The sequence below is a fragment of the Dryas octopetala genome, chromosome 7, assembly GCF_963921425.1.
Source record: "Dryas octopetala chromosome 7, drDryOcto1.1, whole genome shotgun sequence".
Lineage (NCBI taxonomy): Eukaryota > Viridiplantae > Streptophyta > Magnoliopsida > Rosales > Rosaceae > Dryas > Dryas octopetala.
In genome coordinates, this window is record NC_141372.1 from 2,959,950 (window position 1) to 2,981,324 (window position 21,375).

Below are 21,375 nucleotides of genomic sequence, written 5' to 3' on the forward strand. Positions count from 1 at the left end.
GTTTTTCCATTTCTCTTTCGCTCTGTCTAGTGTCTAAGTGTGTCCGCTGTGAATAAATGGTCGCTTTCTCATTCCGGTCTATCCTTTGGCAATGCAATTTGCAATTTCTGTGGGTTAACTGGTTAAGTTCTCACATGTTTAATTATTATTATTTTTTAAATTATTTTATTGCAAAATGGCCCCTCGTTGATTTTGTATTGATTAGCTTGCCATCCTGTTTGCAAGTGATTACACATTTACACTCTCGCGATTTATTCTAAACTATTTTGTACTTGATAGCGTCAACAGTTACACTGGATAGTAAATGCTCTCTTAATTGCCAACAAATTTTTTTTTTTTTTTCTAGTTTTATCAAGTAATGGTTTTCCTCTACATTTACAAGTGTGTATTTTGCTGCATTTTAGGTTAACTTGGACATTTAATTATCAAGAATGGTTTAAGGATCAATTAGCATAAGTGGGAAACAATTTAAAATCTATTTTTTCCTGAATACCAACTACTTATTAATCTGATTATATATTTTCTATAAATATTTGATATTTGAAAGGTTTCTAGTTCAAATAAAAAAATTATTTTGTATGACTATGGCTAGACAACAAGTTTATACTTGTATAGTATTAATAACGTTCACTCAATATTTTGTTTTATTAATCAACTGTCATTCAAAAGATTTAAAATCATGATTTACTTCGACAAAGGAAAATGTGGTGTAATTCACTAGACTAAATAGTCATTAATATCGTCCGCCTATATTATAATATTTGGATTAATTAAATAACGCGACATTCAAGTTATAACAAATAATTTTTCAATTTAATTTTCATATTCTCATATGAATATTGACCATTAATCGTTAAGATGATTTGAAATGTGGTAAAAATGTAAAATTCATATAAGTTAAATTGTTAAATTCATATACCACGTAAGGAGAGACAGCCATGTTCGGACCCCTAAACCTCTATTTTCCTGGTGAGAGAGAATTCCACCACATGTTCTTGGTCTTTTGGGTTAACGTTAAAGGTCTTCTTTCTTAAAATTAAAAAGGAACCAGAAAAATAATTAAAAGACATTTAAAGTTTTCTTTCATTTCGGTGCTTGTGAATGAGACATTGAGAGCATTTACTGCGGTTTAGCCATCTTCTCCTCCCTAATTATATTAACAAATTTCCTCTCAAAATAATTCTCCAACGTATTAGCTATCTAATTAGATAATTTAGGATTTTATTTTTTATTAGTTAAATTTGGGTGAGAGGAGAGAGAAAATAGTTATAGCCAAAGTAATATAGTGAGAATATTTTTTGAATTATTTAAATACAATAGTATAAATTTATTTCTCATGAGCCATAATATCAAAATTTAAAAAATATATATATATTAATGTTAGCTAAAATAGATAATATTGCTGAGGTAAGATTTTAAAAGCATTTAGTTAAAATAGATTTTCAACATTTTTTGCACAAACTTAACTAGAATATAGGCAAGCTTGTTGGAGTTACTCTGATACTGCAATTAATCCAATTTTTAATTTGGCAAGGAAAATGCGTTGGCTCACTTTTCAATTTCAAAATACATATGATGTTCCCATGTATTAGTAACTGAGATTAGAATAGTCATTGAACTTAATCTATGTGGCAACGGAATGTATGGAAAAGTGTTTGAATTAAAGCTCAAGTATATATACATTCATTAACTATAAAGGATATTTTAAGTTGGTCTACAAATAAAAATTCAAATTTATATATTAATTAATAAAAACTTACAATATAACATGTCCGTCAAGATTTTCATTAAAAAAAAAACATTAAATGCCACACACTATTTCTATTTGTTTATTTAAAAGTTTTGATTTATTGTTTTTTGATTGCATGACATAAATTTGGTATTCATGTCATTAAAAATGCCACATCATATATGTTAAACGTGTCATTTAATATTGTTTTAGACAGTAATATTAATGAACATGCTATATCGTAAGATTTTGTTAATTAATATATGAATTTAAAAAATATGACAGCTGTAATTATTTATAATGTTATAAAAAAATAAAATAATGTTGTAATTGAGGAGGAAAACTAACCATCCATGTGTACCATTTTATGTGTGTTACATACATAGACATGAAAATTTACTATGTGACATACTAATTTGCGCATGTGGTAATAGATCACAATTTCACAAATTAAATACTAATTTGCACCTGTGGTAGCAATTCACAATTTCACAAATTATATATTAATGACGATTAACATGACATGTAATGTTACAATCACGCACGTATAACATTTGTCTAGAAAAACCCACAACTATTAAGAGTCAAGTAATGCTAAATATATGCAGGGAATGGAAATATATCCAATTATAAAAGATCACAAGTGATTAAACAAAGAGGTCAACCTTGGTCTTGGGCTTATCATGAAGATGGCCCTATTATTGTGTACTCGCTTATTTGCACATGCTTTCGTTCAGGAAGTGGACCACATCCAACAGAATTATCTCTCCTATGGTCAAAAACTGAATTATAAATTTCACCGCATAAAAGGAAAGTCATACCATGCAGTAATAATAATTAAGTAAAGCGACAAAAAGGAAAACAGAATAAAATATATTAATAAATAATTTATAATTAAAATTTCAATATCATAATAATAGCTGTGAAGTGTGCGATTCCGGTAAATTCCCAAATAACAGCGTAACAACTGTTGGGTAAAAACGCAGCACGAGAAGAGAACAAAGGATGGAGACATCCACACAAAGGATCTGAAGCAACGTGGGGCCCACAGGAACCCATTCGTACTCTGATTTTTTTTACCCCCCTCCAATCAAACTGATTAAAGTAAGAAAAAGTTACTCGCTTTCTTTCTTTTGTACCTCGGGAAGGCCATATGTACCGTCCTCTCGCTTTCACTCTCAGTACTCTCTACGACGCCGTCTGACACACCACCATGATTTCAAGTGGGTCCCGCTTTTGGGCTTTGGCCCCAAAAAGCCTGAGGACTAACGACGGCCATTGACGGCCTACTCCGTTAACGTCAATGTCAGAGACGTCGTCTTCATCCTTTTGTCCTGTCTGATTTTATTATTATTTTGTTTCTAATTAGAAAGTCATTTCGTAAGTTCGTACCTAACTAGCTTTGAGTTTTTCGTTAATCGCGAATGTTTCCTAGATTAGAGTATGCTCCTCTTAAAGCAACATACCTATTTACTACTACCAAAAAGAAAGTGCCTTACCATTTAGGGGCTGGCTATAGTATGATCGATGAATAAACTCATTTGCATGAGAGCATTCTATATGTTTAGGTGTGACCGTCTCTTATTAGGTTACAAGTCTCATAATAAAAGAGATAAATATATTGACCAGATTGATTCATGCAAATTTTTTCATATCTTAATTGATTACTTATCTGATTATTTTTTTAATAGATGTAAAACTCATATGTGTGAGACTCACATAAGTGGGACTTCCTATATTAAAAAAATTATAAACTAAGTAATCAATTAAAATGATATAAATAATATTACTCATGATCAATATCAAAAAATTATGATGTCGTAGGATGAGATAGAAAATTGTTGGATCAGTATGTATTTTTGTGTGCTCCTCGATAACTGTAATCTTAATTCATTAATTTGACCAATTAAAAATAAAATCATTAACTTGAATTACTATTCATAAGCTAACTTTTTATTATTATTTTATTTTATTAATCATGTTATATTCAACTAATTCATATGTATATGAACAAAGAATTTAAAACTAAGCATAAATTTTATATGTAGTATGTTTGTTTTTTAACTAAAGAATGGACACATGTTTTATAATTATTTTTTTTTCACCAATTGATCTTAAACTTGACAGGATTTAATTATTTATGATATAAATCATCAATCGATCCCTATTCATTGGTTTTAACACTCATGATTTGTAGTTCTTGTTTCTCTGTTAGAATTTAAGTTTTAACTCCCAAATTTTGAGCTTCAGAGCTAAAACCTAAAATATAACTTTAACAATAATTTTCTATTCTAAAATATAGAACCATATACACTAACATGTTGAACTATGTAAAAAATAGCTTAACAAATGATAAAATGTGATAGAAATACCGATGTCTATTATTTAGTAAAAGAAGGGACATCCTGCAAAAAAAAATTTGTGTAGAACTAAATATATATATATTTTTTTGACAGCCTTTAGAACTAAAATTTTGCTATCGAACTTCTCATGTGTTTTTAAGATGGTACAAATTCAATTGATAATGATACTGATAAAATTGTAAAAAATCATTTCTATGTAGTTCAAAGATTCATTGGATTGGAGCTGCATTATTGTCTCGGACACACCTACTATTCATCCCAGTCTGTTTCTTTAACTATTTTGTCATTTTCAGACGGAAAAAAACTATTTTGTCATTTAAAACTCTGTGGACCAATATAATAATGTAGATCTATATGAAACCAACTGGAGCTGAAAAAAATGGAAAATTAGATTTTTTTAATTTTCTCCATTTTATTTGTTGCTTAAAGGAGGAAAAATTATTTTGTATGACACGTGTATAATTAGTCTATATATTATAATATGAGTGAATGTTATTAATACTATGCCTTACTAATATAAACACATCATCTAATAATACCTTTATATGGTTGAATTAGTTATACCACATAACGGTATATCAGTTATACTCTATAATATTTTTTTAAAGAAGAGCAGATAAACTTTTTTTTTTTTCTCTTTTTGAGCGAAGCGAGAACAGCAATAGGGAAGAAAATGAGTGGGGCATGTTGGGCCACAATCACATGCAAGGCGTTTTAGCATGAAGGCCCTTCTCAACAGCAATTGTTCTCAATCACGTGCTCATTAAATGTGAATATTAAAGGTTCGTGGGCTCCACATCATTCTCAAATGTATTCCCTGACCCATAAATAATAATAAAATAAACTTTGCTTCCCACATACAGGATCCTAGAGAAGAAGAATATCTCACTCTTAAAATAACATTTTAGAATCATACATTCCTAAAGTGCACACAGTGATTTTTTTAGTGGAAGCAAATCATTTGTCAGCAAAACCAAACAAAAAAAGTGAAGAAAAACCATTTTTTAATTGCATGTTTTACATACCAAATTCATTTTACGAAGGCCCATATCTGTAGTAGTGGCCCATAATTCTCAACTTCCGAAGCTTTGGTGCAAAATATTGGATAACGGTGATGTTAATCCACTTATATTGTAATATGTATAATTTTTTAGAATATAAATTTGTTGTGTACATATATTATAACATGATAATTAGTAACAATTTTTTTTTCTTATTGTGGAAGTCTTTACATTATCTCCAACGGAAAACTGCCGAGAAAAATCACTTTTTTCAACGGTCTTTTTGTGAACCTCATATAGTGCTTCATTGCTTTGCTTCAAATATTTAACAGTGCACGTACAGTGGTACTATTGGTTTATCGGGTGAATCTGAAATTGACTCGTGAGTAAAGCTTAAAGTTGGCTGTCACGAAGATCTGAATGCAGTACTTTCTTATCCATAGTTACTGGTTTTGAGTCCCTTTGAAACGTTGAGTCTGCTTTCCCCTGCCTGGCTATGCTTAAAGTAAATAATTAAATGAGAGTTGTGGCTGGTGGGTGTGAACTGTGAACTGTGAACAAGGACATCAAAATCAATTGTCTCAGACTCTCAGTCATACTCTCGACTCTTCTATAATAATCTCAGTGCAAAATTCTTGACCCAATATTCCAAACCCAGATGTCAAAATTCAAGTACTCTCTGATGACTATTAATATTACACATGAACTATTTTTCAATTGCACAAATTTTGGGCCAATAAATATTGAATAAGGAATCAATAACTTCCCCTGTTCAATTAATCCCACTGTTGTAGAAAAATAAATTTAGCCAAATTATTTAACTTGAAGTCTTGAACATACAGGCATCTACAGCATTAGTGGAGCTAACTCTTTCTACTACTGTCGGACCTATGGAGCTGTAGAAGCAATGAATTGGTAACTACAAATATTGAGCTCATGGCCATCATCCCACCTGCCAAACCGAGTATTGTATTAATGGAGTTGTTCATTGGTGGACAAGGAACAAGGATCTAGCAGGATCTATTAAATGGTAGGAGAAATCCTCTAATTTACACAGGCAATGACAAGTTGCACAAGGTAAGTTTTGAAATTGCTTGTATTCCAACTCCGTTCAAGCAAATATTTAATTGAATTAGGGAAATAATTTTACTCACCGGAAAGTGATGGTGTCATGGCAAAATCATATTGAGGAAGCAGTACACCGGCAGCAATGGGGATGGCAATTATGTTATACGCAACTGCCCAAGATAAATTTTGATACACTTTTGCCATTGTTGCCTGTGCAAGTTCCAGTGCATCTACAACCTGCCACGAACAGGTTTTGCGTCAAATATAAGAACATGGAGGAGCTCGTGACCATGTTTATGAGATTGTAGAAATAACATACTTGTGATAATTTGTTTCCAAGAAGTATAATGGATGCAGCATTTGAAGCGGCATTTTCTTGTCCCTCAATCTGAAGAGCAATCCCAACGTCGGCAAGAGCCAAAGATGGTGCGTCATTTATGCCATCACCAACCTTCAAAAAAACTATACGTGTTACAGCAGCTTTGGCATATGAAAAAATATATGTTAAAACAGAATTCTAGAGAGATAAGTGATCAAATTGGAGATGGGTACCATTGCAACGCGACGCCCTGCAGCTTTAAGACTAGAAATAGCTCCAGATTTCCCCTGTGGAGTCAATGATGATTTGATAAATTCATTTTCTATTCCAACTGCCTTCGCTATAGTTGCAACTGCCTCTTCCCTATCTCCAGAAAAGAGGACAGTGTTGATACCTTTCTGCTGGAGTCTTCCAGTCAAAGCAGCAAAAAGTCAGCACACCAGGCAGAAAAAAACTTGATAACAATAGTGAGAAGAAGAATTACATACAGAAAATAACATGCAAAGAGTGCATCACTAGGCTCAACAATGGCACAGGTTATTATACAAAAAAAAAATGCCATCACAAAATCACCTAACAATCTATGTTATGAACAGACAATGGTCACAATACATTGAGAGGGAACGACAAAATGCCAGGAGCATTTCTATTTTGTCTTGGGGACGGTCAACAAAAGCTTAAATTATAGATAAAATTATTTTCCTGCACAATAGTCACAAGGCAGGAGAGGGGAAAACTTGAGTATGCATTAAAAAGGATAAATAGACAGTAAATGGTTCCTTGCATATACTTAAATATCTGCATTCCAATGCTTATAAGGTAATGGAGATATTACCTATTTACAGTAAACTTAGCATCAGGGCGCAGGCTATCAGATATTGCAATAGCACCGATAATGCCTTCTACTTCATGCCCAACATATACAATTGTTTTTGAATAACTTGAAGGTGTTACACCTTCTGATGATTGACGCACAGCATATTCTAGATTCATAATATCAGACAGATCGGTTTGTCTCTGGAATCGTCCACGAACCCATTCTAAAGAACCAACTGCAACCAAAAGACCATCTACTTCTGCTAAAGTTCCAAAACCTGGTTCTGTTAATTGCCTTTTTGTGACTGGGATACTCAAATTCAATGAATTTGCTTTATTTAAGATAGCCTTCGCAATTGGATGTGATGCTGTACTCTCGACTGCAGCAGCAAGTTGAAGAATTTCTGACTCTTTATACATGAAAGAAGCAACACCAGAAACAGTAGGTTTTCCTTCAGTGAGGGTTCCTGTCTGAAGGTTAAGGTTTAGAAGTGAGATTGCATAGAGATTTTCACATATAGGCTAGAGTACAATGCATCACTTATTCAACATATCTTTAGAACTTCGGTGCCAGTTCAAGTGTGTGAGTGAGAAATGATACTCTAAATGTATATCTACCTTGTCTAAAGCAACATAATCTACGCTGGCCAAGCGTTCCAATACATCTGCTCCTCTCACAAGGAGCCCTTGCCTTGCTCCTGCTCATTTTTCAATGCAAAAAATGTAAAATTAGAACTTTCCAGAATTACATTAGTGTCATAACAAGTAGCAATTTTAAGCATGTTGGAAAAACCCAACAACCAGGTACAGCTCTTTTTCCACAAAAAACTCGCATTCAAAAGCATTTGGTATATCAGGCAAATTATCTAACAGCAGCACTGACAATATACTAGATAATATCATTTTTATAGAAGAAAGTTTTTCTCAATGAATACAAACCATCCAAGGTATCAGATAATTTTTACCAAACGGATTATTCCCTGAGTGCTCAAAGAAATATTTGAAACATGAGCTAGCTATACATTTCCAGATATATCCTTGCTTATATGTAGGTAGCAGCTACTCAGTATCAGTCATGATATAAAATTGAGTGTGATATGCATACTTTCTTTTCTTTGTTTTTTGTTTTTTGGTGAGAGTGATATATGTACTTGAGTAATTGAAAAAATCTCTCAAACTCCAGATTAAAAAAAGTTAGTCGGAAGAAACTTTGAAGATTAACATTGAAAGATGGATCTTACAGAATTATGTATCAAATACCTAGCATGATTCTCTAACAGATCCAACTTAGAACTTCTATAGTTCTATATATGCAACATCAAAGTGAATATGAAGGTGTTAAATGGTGTACCAAGAGAAGTGCCCACTAGGATTGCTGTGGGTGTGGCAAGACCCAGTGCACAAGGGCAAGAAACTACCTGCAAAAGAAACATGCATACTAATTTAAGAAACATTAAGTATAAGTTTCCAATATGAGAGATGTATTCTTTACAAAGTAGAAAACGTGTCTAGTAATTGGAAGATAGTTAACCATGGAATCAAATACTAATAGGGTTGCTTAACCCAAACTAGGTTAGCCTCTGCAAGTCTGTATTTATTATCAGTAAATGTCTTTCTGTACAAGGGTGTGATTACATAATCTAAGCAATTACAAAAGTCACACAAATCAACTCCCTAAAATCAATTTCGTGAATAATAGTGATTAAAAATCACAAATCATCTCCCCTAGATCAGTCAATCAATTCACTGAATGATAATGATCAGAAATATCTCTAATATACGCTAACACACCATACTCACCAAGACATCCACAGCAAGTTTCAAGCTCAACAGCAAGGAATCACCATCTGGCCCAGCAATATTGTTGAGCAAAACATCTGGAAAAATGTGTGTTCCAATGTAATACCTGAACATGAATTCAAAGCATAAGCATGCATAATTGGAAAAAACACATGACAACATGCTTGACAATTTTTTCCCAAGTAAGAAGATAGCATTGCATTGTTAAGTTGATTAGTTTTATAATTAATCGTAAGTATCCCAAAGGACCCAAACTTCAGATCCCAATGCCAAATATGTGGGTAACATGATGCCTCCTCAATTCAGTCTCTTTATGCAATATAAATGAGATTAATAAAGTTTCTATAAAAATAAGACTCAGGCCCAACAATATGTGAGAGAGTAAAGAAACCACCACCTACCAAAAAGCAAATGTTGTTGCTGAGAGAGTCATTATACTGTACACAAAAGGTCCAGCTATTGAATCGGCAAGCCTTTGTATAGGTGCTTCATGGCCTTGAGCATCCTCGACCTGACAATTATGGTATTCATTATGGGTGCTAAATTTGATTAATAATACACAGAAAATACCAAAAATAAAAAATTCCTAAAGTAACGAAAAATAATGAGGGAAAGTATCTATCGTCTGCCTCATATGTATCCTTTTAATATTATTGTGTGCCATAAGTAAAAGTAGTTTACTAGTACCATGCGAACAATCTTGGATATCATTGAATTGGAGCCAGTTGAAGATGCTTCAATCCGCAAAGGACCATCCTGAAATATGTAAACAGTTGCCCTTCTATTTTAACTATGCAGAAATTAAATATCAAATGAAATTAGCAACTGGAAATTCAATTAGTGACTTAATTTGCGGAAGGTATGTAAATATTGCTTGAAATTCTTGCTCTAATCCAGCAAGGTGAAATGAATGCCCAACTATATTACCGTGTTATTATGTAAACTCTGTGTCCTAGATTTCTGATACAGAAAGCTTTCCTATTTCTATATCTCAAAAACTTAAGCAAGTATCAGAAATATCAACCGAGAAACAAAAAAAACCCAGTCGAATTGACAGCAAATCAAAATTGCACATCAGTCTCCAGTTTATATAATCATACCCAGTTTATGGTTCCAGCTGAGACAGTAAGGTCTTTTTCCTTAAATACAGGAAGTGATTCTCCTGTGAGCATGGATTCATCCACAACACTTCTTCCAGCAAGAACTCTTCCCTGTTGAAGCATTTATTTTAGTGAACAATCACCAAGTTTTGCATGCACAAAAAGAAACGAGTTAGTCATCTAAGCCAACAGGAGCCTTTGGGCTTAAACAATGACGACAACATATTATTTGAGCATTTAATCATTCACACCCATTTCAATAACAACTCCTTGAATTTTTTGTTGGAGTTTTAATAGGCCAAATCAATCAGATTGGAGTAGTAATTGAACATTTGATTTTTAATGATGATGTTTCTAGACAATCCAAAATGCTTACATCCACAGGTATGGTTTCTCCTGGCAAAACCAACACCGAATCTCCAACTCGAATATCATCAGTTGGGACCGCGACACAAATTGCATCAGAGAAAAGCACACTGTCGCCGGAGGAATCATTTTCCGAGGAAGAAATCACAAGTCTTGATTGAGTATTTATCAGTGACTGCCAAGCACAATCAAATCCAACATAAAATATGAATCCATAAGAGAAGAAAAACACATCATTATATCATGTTTAAAGTTGTCTATTCAAAATTATAGATATGAATCACATCTAAGTTACCACGAGTTCATTCATATCACTAGATGCCTTGATCCTTGCCCTTTCTTCGAGAGAACGTCCAAGGAGCACAAAACCAAGAAGCATGACCTGCATACTAAAAAGACAGGAGCTTTCCATGAGAAATTTGTCATCAACCAAAGATATTAAAGTCACATCTACAAGCTTTAGTATCCATATAGATACCCCAGTAATACATGAAAACAAGGGTCTTGTCATGGTAAAACAGACGGATCTCAAGCAAGTTTTGTATACAGTTGTAAACAAGCCTAGCCAAGTGCAAAATGAGATGCTCAGGGCTCAAGCTTGGTATGGAATATCAACAAACATCTCATAGGATCATCATGCATAAAGCAGAAAAACTCATAATGATAAACAATGCAAAAGTTGAAAGCAAAACCAGTCACCGGCTCATCAAAGAATGATGCCTCCCATTGAAGCCCAGGGTTAAGAAGCGAGACCTACAAGAGTAAAGAACTTAAAAATAAACAAAATTGAAAGCAAAAACAAATTGGAACAATCTTGCATCCGAAGGAAAAAAGAAAAAGAAAAAGAAGAATCAATGTTAATTGTTGTTTCCTTAAAGGGACTGACCGCACTAATTGTAAAAGCAGCTAGGGATCCAAATCCCACAAGAGAATTCATATTGGGTGATCCTTTCTTTAAGGCTCTAAGACCATCAAAAAGCAAGTCTGCAACAATTTAATTTCAAAGAGTTTAGATCAGCAAGTGTATAAAAATTGCAAATTAAAGTAGTGAGCTACCCATTGAGCTAGAGAGCCATTTGTTAGCCTCTAAAACAGAGAGCACTACTACTTAGAAGACTGTAATCAAAGAATTTTGACAATACAAGTAGTTTTGCAGGAAGACCAACCAACCTCGCCCGGGTCCCAACAAAGCTCCCAAAGCCAAACCACCCTTCACATACGAATTGTGAAGCACCTCCCAAAACGATCCTAAACCAATACAAACAAAAAAAAGCAAAATTAAAATGCACATCACCATATCTATTATCTACAAATCCAAAACTCTTTCTTCAATTAATTTACCCACCAAAAAATGAAACTTTCTAAAAAAAGAAAGATAAGAAATTTACCATGAGCAATGTGAATTCCAAGAGAATGCAAAATGTGCGAAGTGTGCGATCCACAACACAAGGCCACCAAAGTCCAAGCAAAAACCACGCGGTTCCTGCTCTTCACCAGCAGCTCCTCTTTCTTCTTCACCATCTCCTTCCACTTCCTTACACTCTCCGACACTCCCATCCCCGAAGCTCTCCTCTTTGACGTGAACCCGCACTCCGTCAACCTCCCGGCCAAGCTCTCTGCCACGGTCTCAGCTCCATCGGCGAGCTCCAGCCTCAGCTTAATAGCCGCCGTCTCGGTCAGCATGTTGACCGCCACCGAGTCGACTCGGTCGTCGGCGGAGAGAACCGATTTGACTCGCGACACGCAACCGCCGCACATCATCCCGGTGACGTCGAGCAGCACCGACGTCTCGGCGGCGGCCCGTGGCGGTCCGTGTTGAAGCTGAACTGCCGCCGCCTTTGGAACTGAGGTCGGAGCTTGGTGGCAGTTCGAGACAGTGAAATTACTGAAATTAGTGTTTGATTGGAGGCGGAGGAGGTGACGTCGGCGAGTATTTGGGAGGTGATTGGAACGACGCCGTTCCGAGAGGTGAGGCTTGAAGTTGAAGGCGAAGCGGTCAACATTGGAGTTGGTGCTGTAACTGAACACGAGCTTCGGGTCAGATGAGAAAGAGAGCTTCAGAATACTATTCATCATCGGCATTGAGAGAGAGAGAGAAAGAGAGATCTGATAGAGAAGAACGTGGTGGACGATGACCGGTGAAGAAGGTAGAGGTGGTCGTTGAATTGGATTATTATTGGCGCTGAAAATTACTTGTATAATCTAACACGTCAGATTATTACTGGCGGCTTGGTAAAGCCGACACACGTTGACCACAAGAAAAACGAGGGGAAAACAAAACGACACCGTTTGGAACGAGCTCAACTGCCACAGCAACTAAAACACTTTTTTTAAGTGAATAACGCCATAATTATCCACCTAAATATAAATAAAAACGAGTGGAGAGGAAACGACGTCGTGTATAGCACAATGCCTGGGATACGATTACGATACAATTATCCAAATATTTTCTAGTTTCTCTGTTTCCTGATCCAAAAGCTTTATCTGGTTGAGCTTCGCTTCCTCACGAACGCAAGCAAATGGCTCAGAGCGAGTCGGCCTCGGCCACTGAGACCCAGAAATCCATGGCGTCCAATTTTGCTCCGAACTGCGCAATGCTACTCTCCTCAACCAATTTCGCACCGTTTCTGAGAGCATCGTCCTCCAAGAAGCCCAATTTTGTTCTTCCCGATTTTCACACTTCAATTGCGTCCGCTACCGATAAGTGTCTCCAAATGCTCCACTCATTAGCTTCTCAAAACCCCTTTCTCAACAAGCTACTCTCTTTGCGTTCTGAATTTCAAAGTATCTGCCACCAGGTATCTATATGTCTCTGAATTTATTTCCAAATTCGGAAAGGTATTAAATTTAATGAAAAGTGTAACTTATGTTTCAAGGTTTTTTTTTTTTTTTTTTGGTACTTCAGATTGGGTGCAGGAGGTACAGGAAGGTGAAGACTTTATCCAATCACAACTTTGCTGCAGTTTTACCAGGAGATTCAGTGGCAGGGCTTGTGGTGGCAAATGGTATCTCCAACTTCTTGAACTTGTACAACACTCTCTTGGTGGTCAGGCTTGTCCTGACCTGGTTCCCCAACTCCCCTCCTGTCATTGTTGGACCTCTCAGGTATATCCCTGTAACCCCTTCCATTCATTATATGGAAAATTTTACAATGCCGACACTGCTTGTCAATGAGACGATTTATGACATTCAGATGTCATTTCCACTACCAGATACAGATTTTCTAGTATGACACACGGTGTTTGCACTGTAGATGTTGTTGTGTTATATACTATAATAATGTAATAGGCTTATAGGAATAAATCAAATTGATTATGATGTGGGTGGTGGTACATGTGCAGCACAATATGTGACCCATATTTGAACATATTTCGTGGGTTAATTCCACCACTTGGAGGCACATTGGATTTGTCTCCCATTCTGGCATTCTTGGTTTTGAATGCCTTTACAAGCACTGCTGCTGCGCTACCTGCTGAACTTCCAGCATCATCAGGAGCTTCTTCCCAAGAATTCATTGCTCACCCCACTACATCTCAGAAGAAGTGGATGACAAGGCTTCAGGGCAGCAATACAAAGAGCTCTGGTGGTGTCAGTTAGGTTACTCTCTATAATTTTCTTGTAATATTCGAGTAATGGACACTAATCTTACGGCTCTTTCTTTCTTTCTTTGTAATTGGCTGAAACTGCAGAAATCAGATTTTTTTTTTGCATAAAAGGTAGTGACGCATTGAATTAATGCTTCCATTTGTTTCTGTCTTTTTTAAAAATATAAACATTAAGCTAAATGAAAATGGCAAATTTGTATATTTGTTTACACAGTACTAGTCACTAGTGCTCTAATGCAGTCTATAGCGTCGGCTGTAAAGCCCATGTTTTGATATTGGGGACAGAAGCCCATTGCTTGCTGCCTGATGATGGTGTTCAAATGGACTTTGCTAAGGCGTAGGGGCCGTCCTGCAGCTGTGAACTTGAGGCCTAAGAACCCATGCAGTAATATCAAACTGGAGAAAAGGGTGAGATGTGAAGTCTCCTATTAGCCTATTAGGCAACTCCACCCCCTTTAATGGGTTTAGACCTCTGTTGCTTCTGTAGTGTTGTCTAGCATGAGATGACCCATATTCCTTTTTTTGATAAAAATATCAACTTTGGTTCCATTTTCAATAATTCCATTGATAGGGTAATAGTCTTGAAAATTCATGCGACTCATACAGCATCCGATTCCAAAGGATTATCATGCAGTAACAGTCAGTATCAATTTTTTATAAATTTTTTGTTAATGGAGAATAATCTATCCCACTCATTCTGACACCAACACCTTCATGCCTAAGCTGCTGTTAACTCCTAGTCTTGAAGGGAACATTATCTCTTAGTTTCTGGAAGGATTCCTTGGGGAGGAAAAAGCTAAAATGAGAGTGTCCATTTGGTCAAGCTCTCTACGACAACCATTAAATTGGACATCTGCACTGATTAACAAACCAAGATGAGCCTCTATATCCAAAAAGTAATTAGTTATATGCACTCCACAGTTAAACAAGTGGTGGTTTGTCCTGACTCCTGAGGTAGTATCTTGAATGGAGCTTGGAGCTGCTACAAGGAGGACCAGTAGGTTTTCTTCATATGAGAGGTTGGTGGCTGTGGGGTTGGCCCTTCTAGCTGTGGTTTCTCCCCTCTATATCGACCGCAGAACGATAGATGATTCAGAACTTGAAGAGGAGCAGCTCATCAGCCTTGCTGCTTGGCTGCCTCTTCTGCTCTTGTTGTTGATCTTCGCCATCACCTTGTCGCTTTACTTAGACCGGAGCTTTACCAGGTTTGATCCTTACTGGATTCACAGAGTTGGTGGTTCTTCTAGTGGTATTATAATAATCCTCATGGTTCTGGCGATGGTGTTGAAGTGTAAAGCTTCTATTTTGTACTGGGAGGCTTAACTCAAGTCCCTTTTGGTACTTGTTTTCTGCTATGTAATTTGAGTATCATGTTACAGGACAAAGTTTATGTATCTTTTTATAAATAAGAGTAGGCAGCTTCTTGTTGAATTGAAAGTCTTAAAGTTTTTCTTCTCAGTATTGAAGGTAAACAAATAGTTTCTTTTGGTATGAACATTCAATGTATTCAAAACAAAGGCAGTCTTCCACCCCAGTGGGTGTATAAGTTGGCTTGTAGAGAGCTATTAAGCAGAAACTGAGAGTGTGATGCTCCTTTTTGGGTAATTAGAGTGTAATGTTTCTCGATTTAAAACAAAGGCAGTCTTCCTTATTTTGTTTGGCTTATGCCCCATTTGTAATTCCACACAAACACACACACACACAAAATGGAATGAAAAAAGGCAGTCTTGGTCAACAAGGACTCAGAAGAGAGGGATAAACTGAAGAACAACAATCGACATTGATCTTGCAGTTACAATCTACATACAATGAAAGCGAGAAACAGAAAACAAATTACAAAGGCCAAGCCTGTTAATACAACAGAACAATAGGAGCCGCAAAATTACGTGAAAAACACAGATTTTCATACAACACTCATACTCCAAAGGCATAAGCCATTGCAATCAGAGCTGTGATGAAAAATGGCCACATATGGCTGCTTCTAGACCAGTCATCAGCACCACTGCACTCATCATTAGCACCACTAAAGCATCCAGGTCTTGTTATTTTAAGTTTTAACCACATCTCCCTCTGCAGTAAAGCTGCTGTTAGATTTCCCACTGCTGAACAACACACACCAGAAATATGGAGACCCACCATCACTGCCACTCACAGCAGCTCCCACTTCAGTGTGGTTTTTATTGTAGAGTATTTCTAAGCTCTTATTGTTTTCAATCAAGATTTCTGAAAATGCTTCGGCAGCATGAACGTAATGAGTCTGGCAGCCAAGTAAACGACCGGTAATTGGAGTGAGGGATGAGGCTTGAACACCACAGCTGGGAGCAAAAGTTTCAGCAAATTCAGAATCAGCAGGCTTCTTGGCATTGGGTCCTCCCACAGCACCACAGTTACCTTGGTATTCTTTTATGTACTGCAGCGCAATGCAGGCCAAGCCTGGGTTGTCGTAGAGGGTTGATGATTTGTGTGCAGTTCTGTTACTGTTAAGTACAGCCACTAACTCATCCGCAGGGTTATTTGTAACCTTGACTGCAATTTCATCCATGATCTCATAAATAGGAGATTATAGTTTTCTTTGATCCCAAGCATAATAATACCAATACAACAAATGACGAAAACGAAAAAAATTAACCAATAGGCAATGTCAATACATATACGAAAGTAATTAACCATCTATACAGTGAGGTACAAAAAATTTAGCCTTTAACTTTGACCTCTAGCGCACCCATTCATATCCTCACTATTGCATGCTCATATTATATAAAGACTGTAACATGTTTCAAATTCCTAAAGCACAATACCAATGCCCACACAACTTAAAAAGAGAGAAAATGAACCTGAAGCACTGCAATTCTTGGTGAAAAAACAAAAACCCAGTGAATCACATTACACAAGGAAAAAGTAGTATCAAAACTTAGTACTGGTTTTGGATTAAAAAAGTCCTATGCCAAATTGGAAATTAAAATGTGGCAGTGTTATTAAGTGTGGTAGATTATGCAAATGAGACATATTGAGGTATTATCAAACACTGCCCTAGTCTAAAAAGAAGGCATCAAAGTGCATCCCAAGTTCCCAACTCACATAGTCACATACCACCCTTTCAATCTTATGTTCTCAGTTATTTCGGTCCCCTAAAATTAAATCAACTAAGGAGAATATTGTACTGGGTTCAAATAATTTGGAGTTTTCTGCTTTTCATTATTTACTATTATTGTAAATCAAGCATGCCCTTAATCATGAAAAACCCAAGATCCAAAATTGTAATATTCTTGTCATATTTCCCTCAAATTATATTATATGTCCTCGATCAAAGCATAACTACAAAGACAAGCCAAAATTGTAAGTGAAAAATCACCTCCTCCCGAATAGATCAACCTAAGGTAAGCTCTGATCTTAACCACAAAGATCTAACAAGCTTTAATCAATAAAGTCATACACTTGTATGCAAATGCAAATGTGAAAATTAAGTGCAGCCATATTTGGCAAACATATCAAAGACACATACATTTTCAAAATAAGAAACAGAAGCCCAAAAGTGGTAAAGTAGATCCAACATTTAGTGCCCATTTAGATATAAGTTCCAAATCTGAGACACCACACATTTTCAGGGTCACATTGTCGTACTATAAACATAGATAAACACATAAAGATGACCACTAATTACATGTGTTGTGGATTTGTACAAGACTTACTTTGAGTACTAGCAGCAGCAGCAGCAGCAGAAGAGACGACAAGAAGAGAAACTAAAAGAAGACATAAGCTCTTTGCCATTGTTACTGCACTTCTGTTCTGCTGCAATTCTGAGAGAGAGAGAGAGAGAGAGCGCGAGTGTTTGTTTTTTTGGTCTAAAGAGAAGTATAAGAGGATGAGTTAGTAATGTGTCGGCTTCACTTGGGTGCGAGCTTTACTAAAATCGACAGCTATTATATGCTCTTTTTTTAACTTTTATTTAAAAACAGAAAATTTGGTGTGGGTTGTGGTTGTGGTGGGCCTTGTGGCAACGCAAGACTACCAATCAGTTAACCTGGTTGAATCCGAGTTCCAACGGGTTATTTGCAGTCTTAATTACATAAATACCCTCAAACAGTAAACGTTCAGCCATGCCACATTGCCACTCATGCCTTGTGTCTCTTATAGTTCACAGTTGTAACACCACTTTGATATATTGATATAGTGATATAAATCCATCAAATTATAATACATTTATCAATATTAATATTTAAATCTTAATTATTTACCTTTAATATTTTTACAGGTACTATAATTTGAATATATCAACATGTCACATAATGTAATATTAATGATCATACAATATTTTTTGAGATAATTTTAGTAAAATGACTCATACTAATGTGATATTTAATTTATTCTAATTAAGGATTTTAAACTTTCTTTTTACTTAATTAAAGGTTTTTAGTAAAAAAATACTAATTTTGAAGGGTAAAAACGTCTCTTTACTTAAAAAAATTATAAAAATAAAACAAAACCATTAAAATAAAAATAAAAATAAAAAATAATTTCTTTTTATTTTGCAAACTATTTTTTATAATTAGTTTTATTTTTTAAGTAAAAAGATGTTTTTGCTCTTCAAAATTGGTATTTTGACCGAAAATCCTTAATTGATTAATTGAAACAGAATGTGATATTGTGATATCCTTAATTGCGATAAGGATGTAGTTATAATATTTTAGCTAAAATTATCCCATAATTTTTCTGATACTACTTCACATTGTGGCATTGTGGCATTGGATTAGGTGGGCTGTCGAAAAGTTGTTTCTTTTCTTTCTTTTTTCAATTTGAAAATTTCACACATGCTTAATTAAATGTAACTCTCTAATTATTGAGAGACAGTTGACAGTTAAGGTAGTTTATGAACGTGGTCCTAGCACTAAACCAACAGCTAGAATTGTAAATAAAAGAAATTAAGGGCAAATATGGAAGTTCGACGTAACCAAGCGGATAAGACTTGGAAGATTTTTCCTCGTTTATCTGTGTCTTAGACAGCTCCCGCCGGAAAAGAAGAGTGAGAAACGGGTCGGATGCTCTGTTGGCATGGCCCAATTGAGCACCACCGCGCACGTTAGCGTCACCCCCTTCATCTCCTCAACTGCCCCTCTTTCATCGCCCATAAAGATCGCAACAAAAGCTAAGAATTTGCCGCGAGTGAGGTGCGCATTGTCGCCCTCAAATTGGCGGGAGAGCAGGCGATTGGTCTCCATCTCTCTGTCTCTCCCTCTCTCTCAGTTGCTCTTTGTCCCCAACCGTGAGCCTCTTAAAACCCTATTGTGTTTCTATCCTATTTCCTGTTCTCTGTTTGGTTGGAAAGAAAAGAGAATTAAAGATTTTTAATTCAAAATTTAGTGCTATGCATTTTCTTGACAAACAAGTCTTACTACAGATGCTGTTGCTGGCAGCATGTTTGATAAGTATGTGAAAAGGTAAGGACTTTGATTAGTTTTTAGCTCTTAATTAGTCTTTAATTAGAAGATCTTACTGTTAAAGCTAAACTTTCACCCAAAATTTGATAACCCAGGAAAAAGCTTGACCCGCTTGAGGTTTATGTACCCCCAGTCATATTGACCCAGTTACAAATCAAGGACTTGGGTAATTGTCCTTTTTTTTGTTTTGTTTGACCACTGATTTCTGTGTTGTCAATGTTGATGATTTATAATGATTTTGTTATGCTTATGCATGTACTCTTGTTATTTATGGTAATTTCCAAAGAGTTAGAGACGACCTTTTTATGATGCTTCTTCTTTCTATTTTACACACTCCTTAATTCCACTATAATAGTGCTTATATAATCTTTCAACAACCGCAGAGAAATCACTGGAAGGTGATCGACCCCAGTTCGCTACCTGTCGGTCTCTACTACGTTCAGGCCCTGCAGCGTCCCTTCGTGTAAATATTCGAGCTGTAAGTTGAGGATTTCTCTGTTGATTGTTGTTTGCAAAATACTCTCAGTTTTCTTTGTCTTCATACAGTTTATGAATTTGAGTAGTTTTGTTTAGTGACTTACTGAACTTAACTAGAATGGCTCTAAGCCTTTGGGGTCTCTTATCTTATTTTCTAGCAATTCCCCTTGTACAAAATGGCCAAACTTTTCCCCCCTCAACTTTATGGACTTGGCATGTTTTCTAGTTAATTATAATAGTCTTGTAAATTGTTCTCTGAAATTTTATTACACTTGTCGACGTTGGTTTCATATCAGAGGGTATTTTAGGACCACTCTTCATGCTCCTATCCATTTGCTTTATGGCAGTTTTTCTGTACATGAATTCCTAAGAGCTTTGGAAATTTTCTTCGCAACTATAATAGGTGGCACAGTATGCTTCAGACAGTGGCAATGGGAAAACTGCTTCTAGCAATGTTGATCAATGTCTCAGGTACTATTAATTTCTTGATGAAAATAGTCATATTTCTATGTAACCATGAATTGCATTTACAAAATATAGAGATGTATTGTGTCAATTTTTCCTAGATAGCATAGAGACTAAAATAGATATGACTGAGCATCTACTCTAGTTTAGTCAAATGAAGCTGCTAGAAACATGGCTCTGCTGGACTGGATACAAAAACAGCCACAAGCTTATTATTGATGTCAACTAACTTTAAGGCCAGTGAAATTTCAACTTTTGAAGGGCCTTGGAGGAACTGGATTCCTTGCTTTTGCTGGCATTAAGAAATGAACGAGAAGCTAAAGTCAATTCAATGAAGGCACAGGTTAATACTGCTCTTAATGCATTGGACAGGTAAATCTTTATAGTATTACTTGTTTCTTTCTTTTTCCATGTCTTTATCTTCATCTTCTTTTGTTCACAATTTTAATTCTCATATACGCGACAAAACTAGAGATTCTGAAGACCTTCCTTTTTGCAGCCTCCTCAAAACTGTTCCCCCAGATGTGCTAGACAAAGGGAAGGTTGCGGCCGATACTTATAGGAACTCATTAGAGAATGCAGATCTTGATATCTCAGACCCGGAACTGAAGCAATTGGAATCAATATTATGAATTTATGAGCCATGAAATTTTCCTAACATATACATGGATGGTCTGTATGATGATTCTTGTTTTTCTTACTCACATTATATCTATGGTTTGAAGCTTCGTGAGTCCAACAAGACTTGCAATTGAATCCTACCTGCTGATGAATGAAAGCATTATATGGATGGGGCTTAGTATTTTGTACAGTGACTATGATATACAACCA

At 35.7% G+C, this 21,375-nt stretch overlaps 4 protein-coding genes and 1 pseudogene across 5 annotated transcripts; 3 read left to right on the plus strand and 2 right to left on the minus strand.

Annotated features, from left to right (window-relative positions):
• Positions 1–5,754: 5,754 nt before the first annotated feature.
• LOC147278476 (copper-transporting ATPase PAA2, chloroplastic) lies at positions 5,755–12,714 on the minus strand. The gene is made up of 17 exons (XM_086249539.1): positions 11,951–12,714; positions 11,733–11,810; positions 11,449–11,546; positions 11,262–11,315; positions 10,858–10,944; positions 10,573–10,737; positions 10,197–10,307; positions 9,784–9,852; positions 9,498–9,607; positions 9,097–9,202; positions 8,648–8,714; positions 7,915–7,994; positions 7,316–7,767; positions 6,714–6,888; positions 6,481–6,612; positions 6,248–6,398; positions 5,755–6,045 (listed from the first exon to the last, which is right to left on the minus strand). Exons 1-17 carry the CDS (start codon positions 12,642–12,644, stop codon positions 5,957–5,959), a joined length of 2,718 nt encoding a protein of 905 aa, XP_086105665.1. The 5' UTR covers positions 12,645–12,714; the 3' UTR covers positions 5,755–5,956.
• A 288-nt stretch (positions 12,715–13,002) lies between these two features.
• On the plus strand, positions 13,003–14,309 carry YLMG2 (YGGT family protein). Its single transcript, XM_086249540.1, has 3 exons — positions 13,003–13,360; positions 13,468–13,667; positions 13,904–14,309. The coding sequence occupies exons 1-3, from the start codon at positions 13,082–13,084 to the stop codon at positions 14,157–14,159; spliced, it is 735 nt and encodes a 244-aa protein (XP_086105666.1). The 5' UTR covers positions 13,003–13,081; the 3' UTR covers positions 14,160–14,309.
• A 149-nt stretch (positions 14,310–14,458) lies between these two features.
• LOC147278478 (uncharacterized) lies at positions 14,459–15,625 on the plus strand. Its single transcript, XM_086249541.1, has one exon. The coding sequence runs from the start codon at positions 15,134–15,136 to the stop codon at positions 15,488–15,490; it is 357 nt and encodes a 118-aa protein (XP_086105667.1). The 5' UTR covers positions 14,459–15,133; the 3' UTR covers positions 15,491–15,625.
• A 132-nt stretch (positions 15,626–15,757) lies between these two features.
• LOC147278479 (uncharacterized) lies at positions 15,758–18,036 on the minus strand (annotated as a pseudogene). The gene is made up of 2 exons (XR_015123220.1): positions 17,857–18,036; positions 15,758–16,693 (listed from the first exon to the last, which is right to left on the minus strand). The product of XR_015123220.1 is annotated as an uncharacterized LOC147278479 (transcript).
• Positions 18,037–19,212: 1,176 nt separating this feature from the next.
• On the plus strand, positions 19,213–21,343 carry LOC147278480 (uncharacterized). The gene is made up of 7 exons (XM_086251604.1): positions 19,213–19,427; positions 19,563–19,602; positions 19,698–19,768; positions 19,986–20,080; positions 20,483–20,550; positions 20,806–20,916; positions 21,044–21,343. The coding sequence occupies exons 1-7, from the start codon at positions 19,217–19,219 to the stop codon at positions 21,174–21,176; spliced, it is 729 nt and encodes a 242-aa protein (XP_086107730.1). The 5' UTR covers positions 19,213–19,216; the 3' UTR covers positions 21,177–21,343.
• Positions 21,344–21,375: the final 32 nt, after the last annotated feature.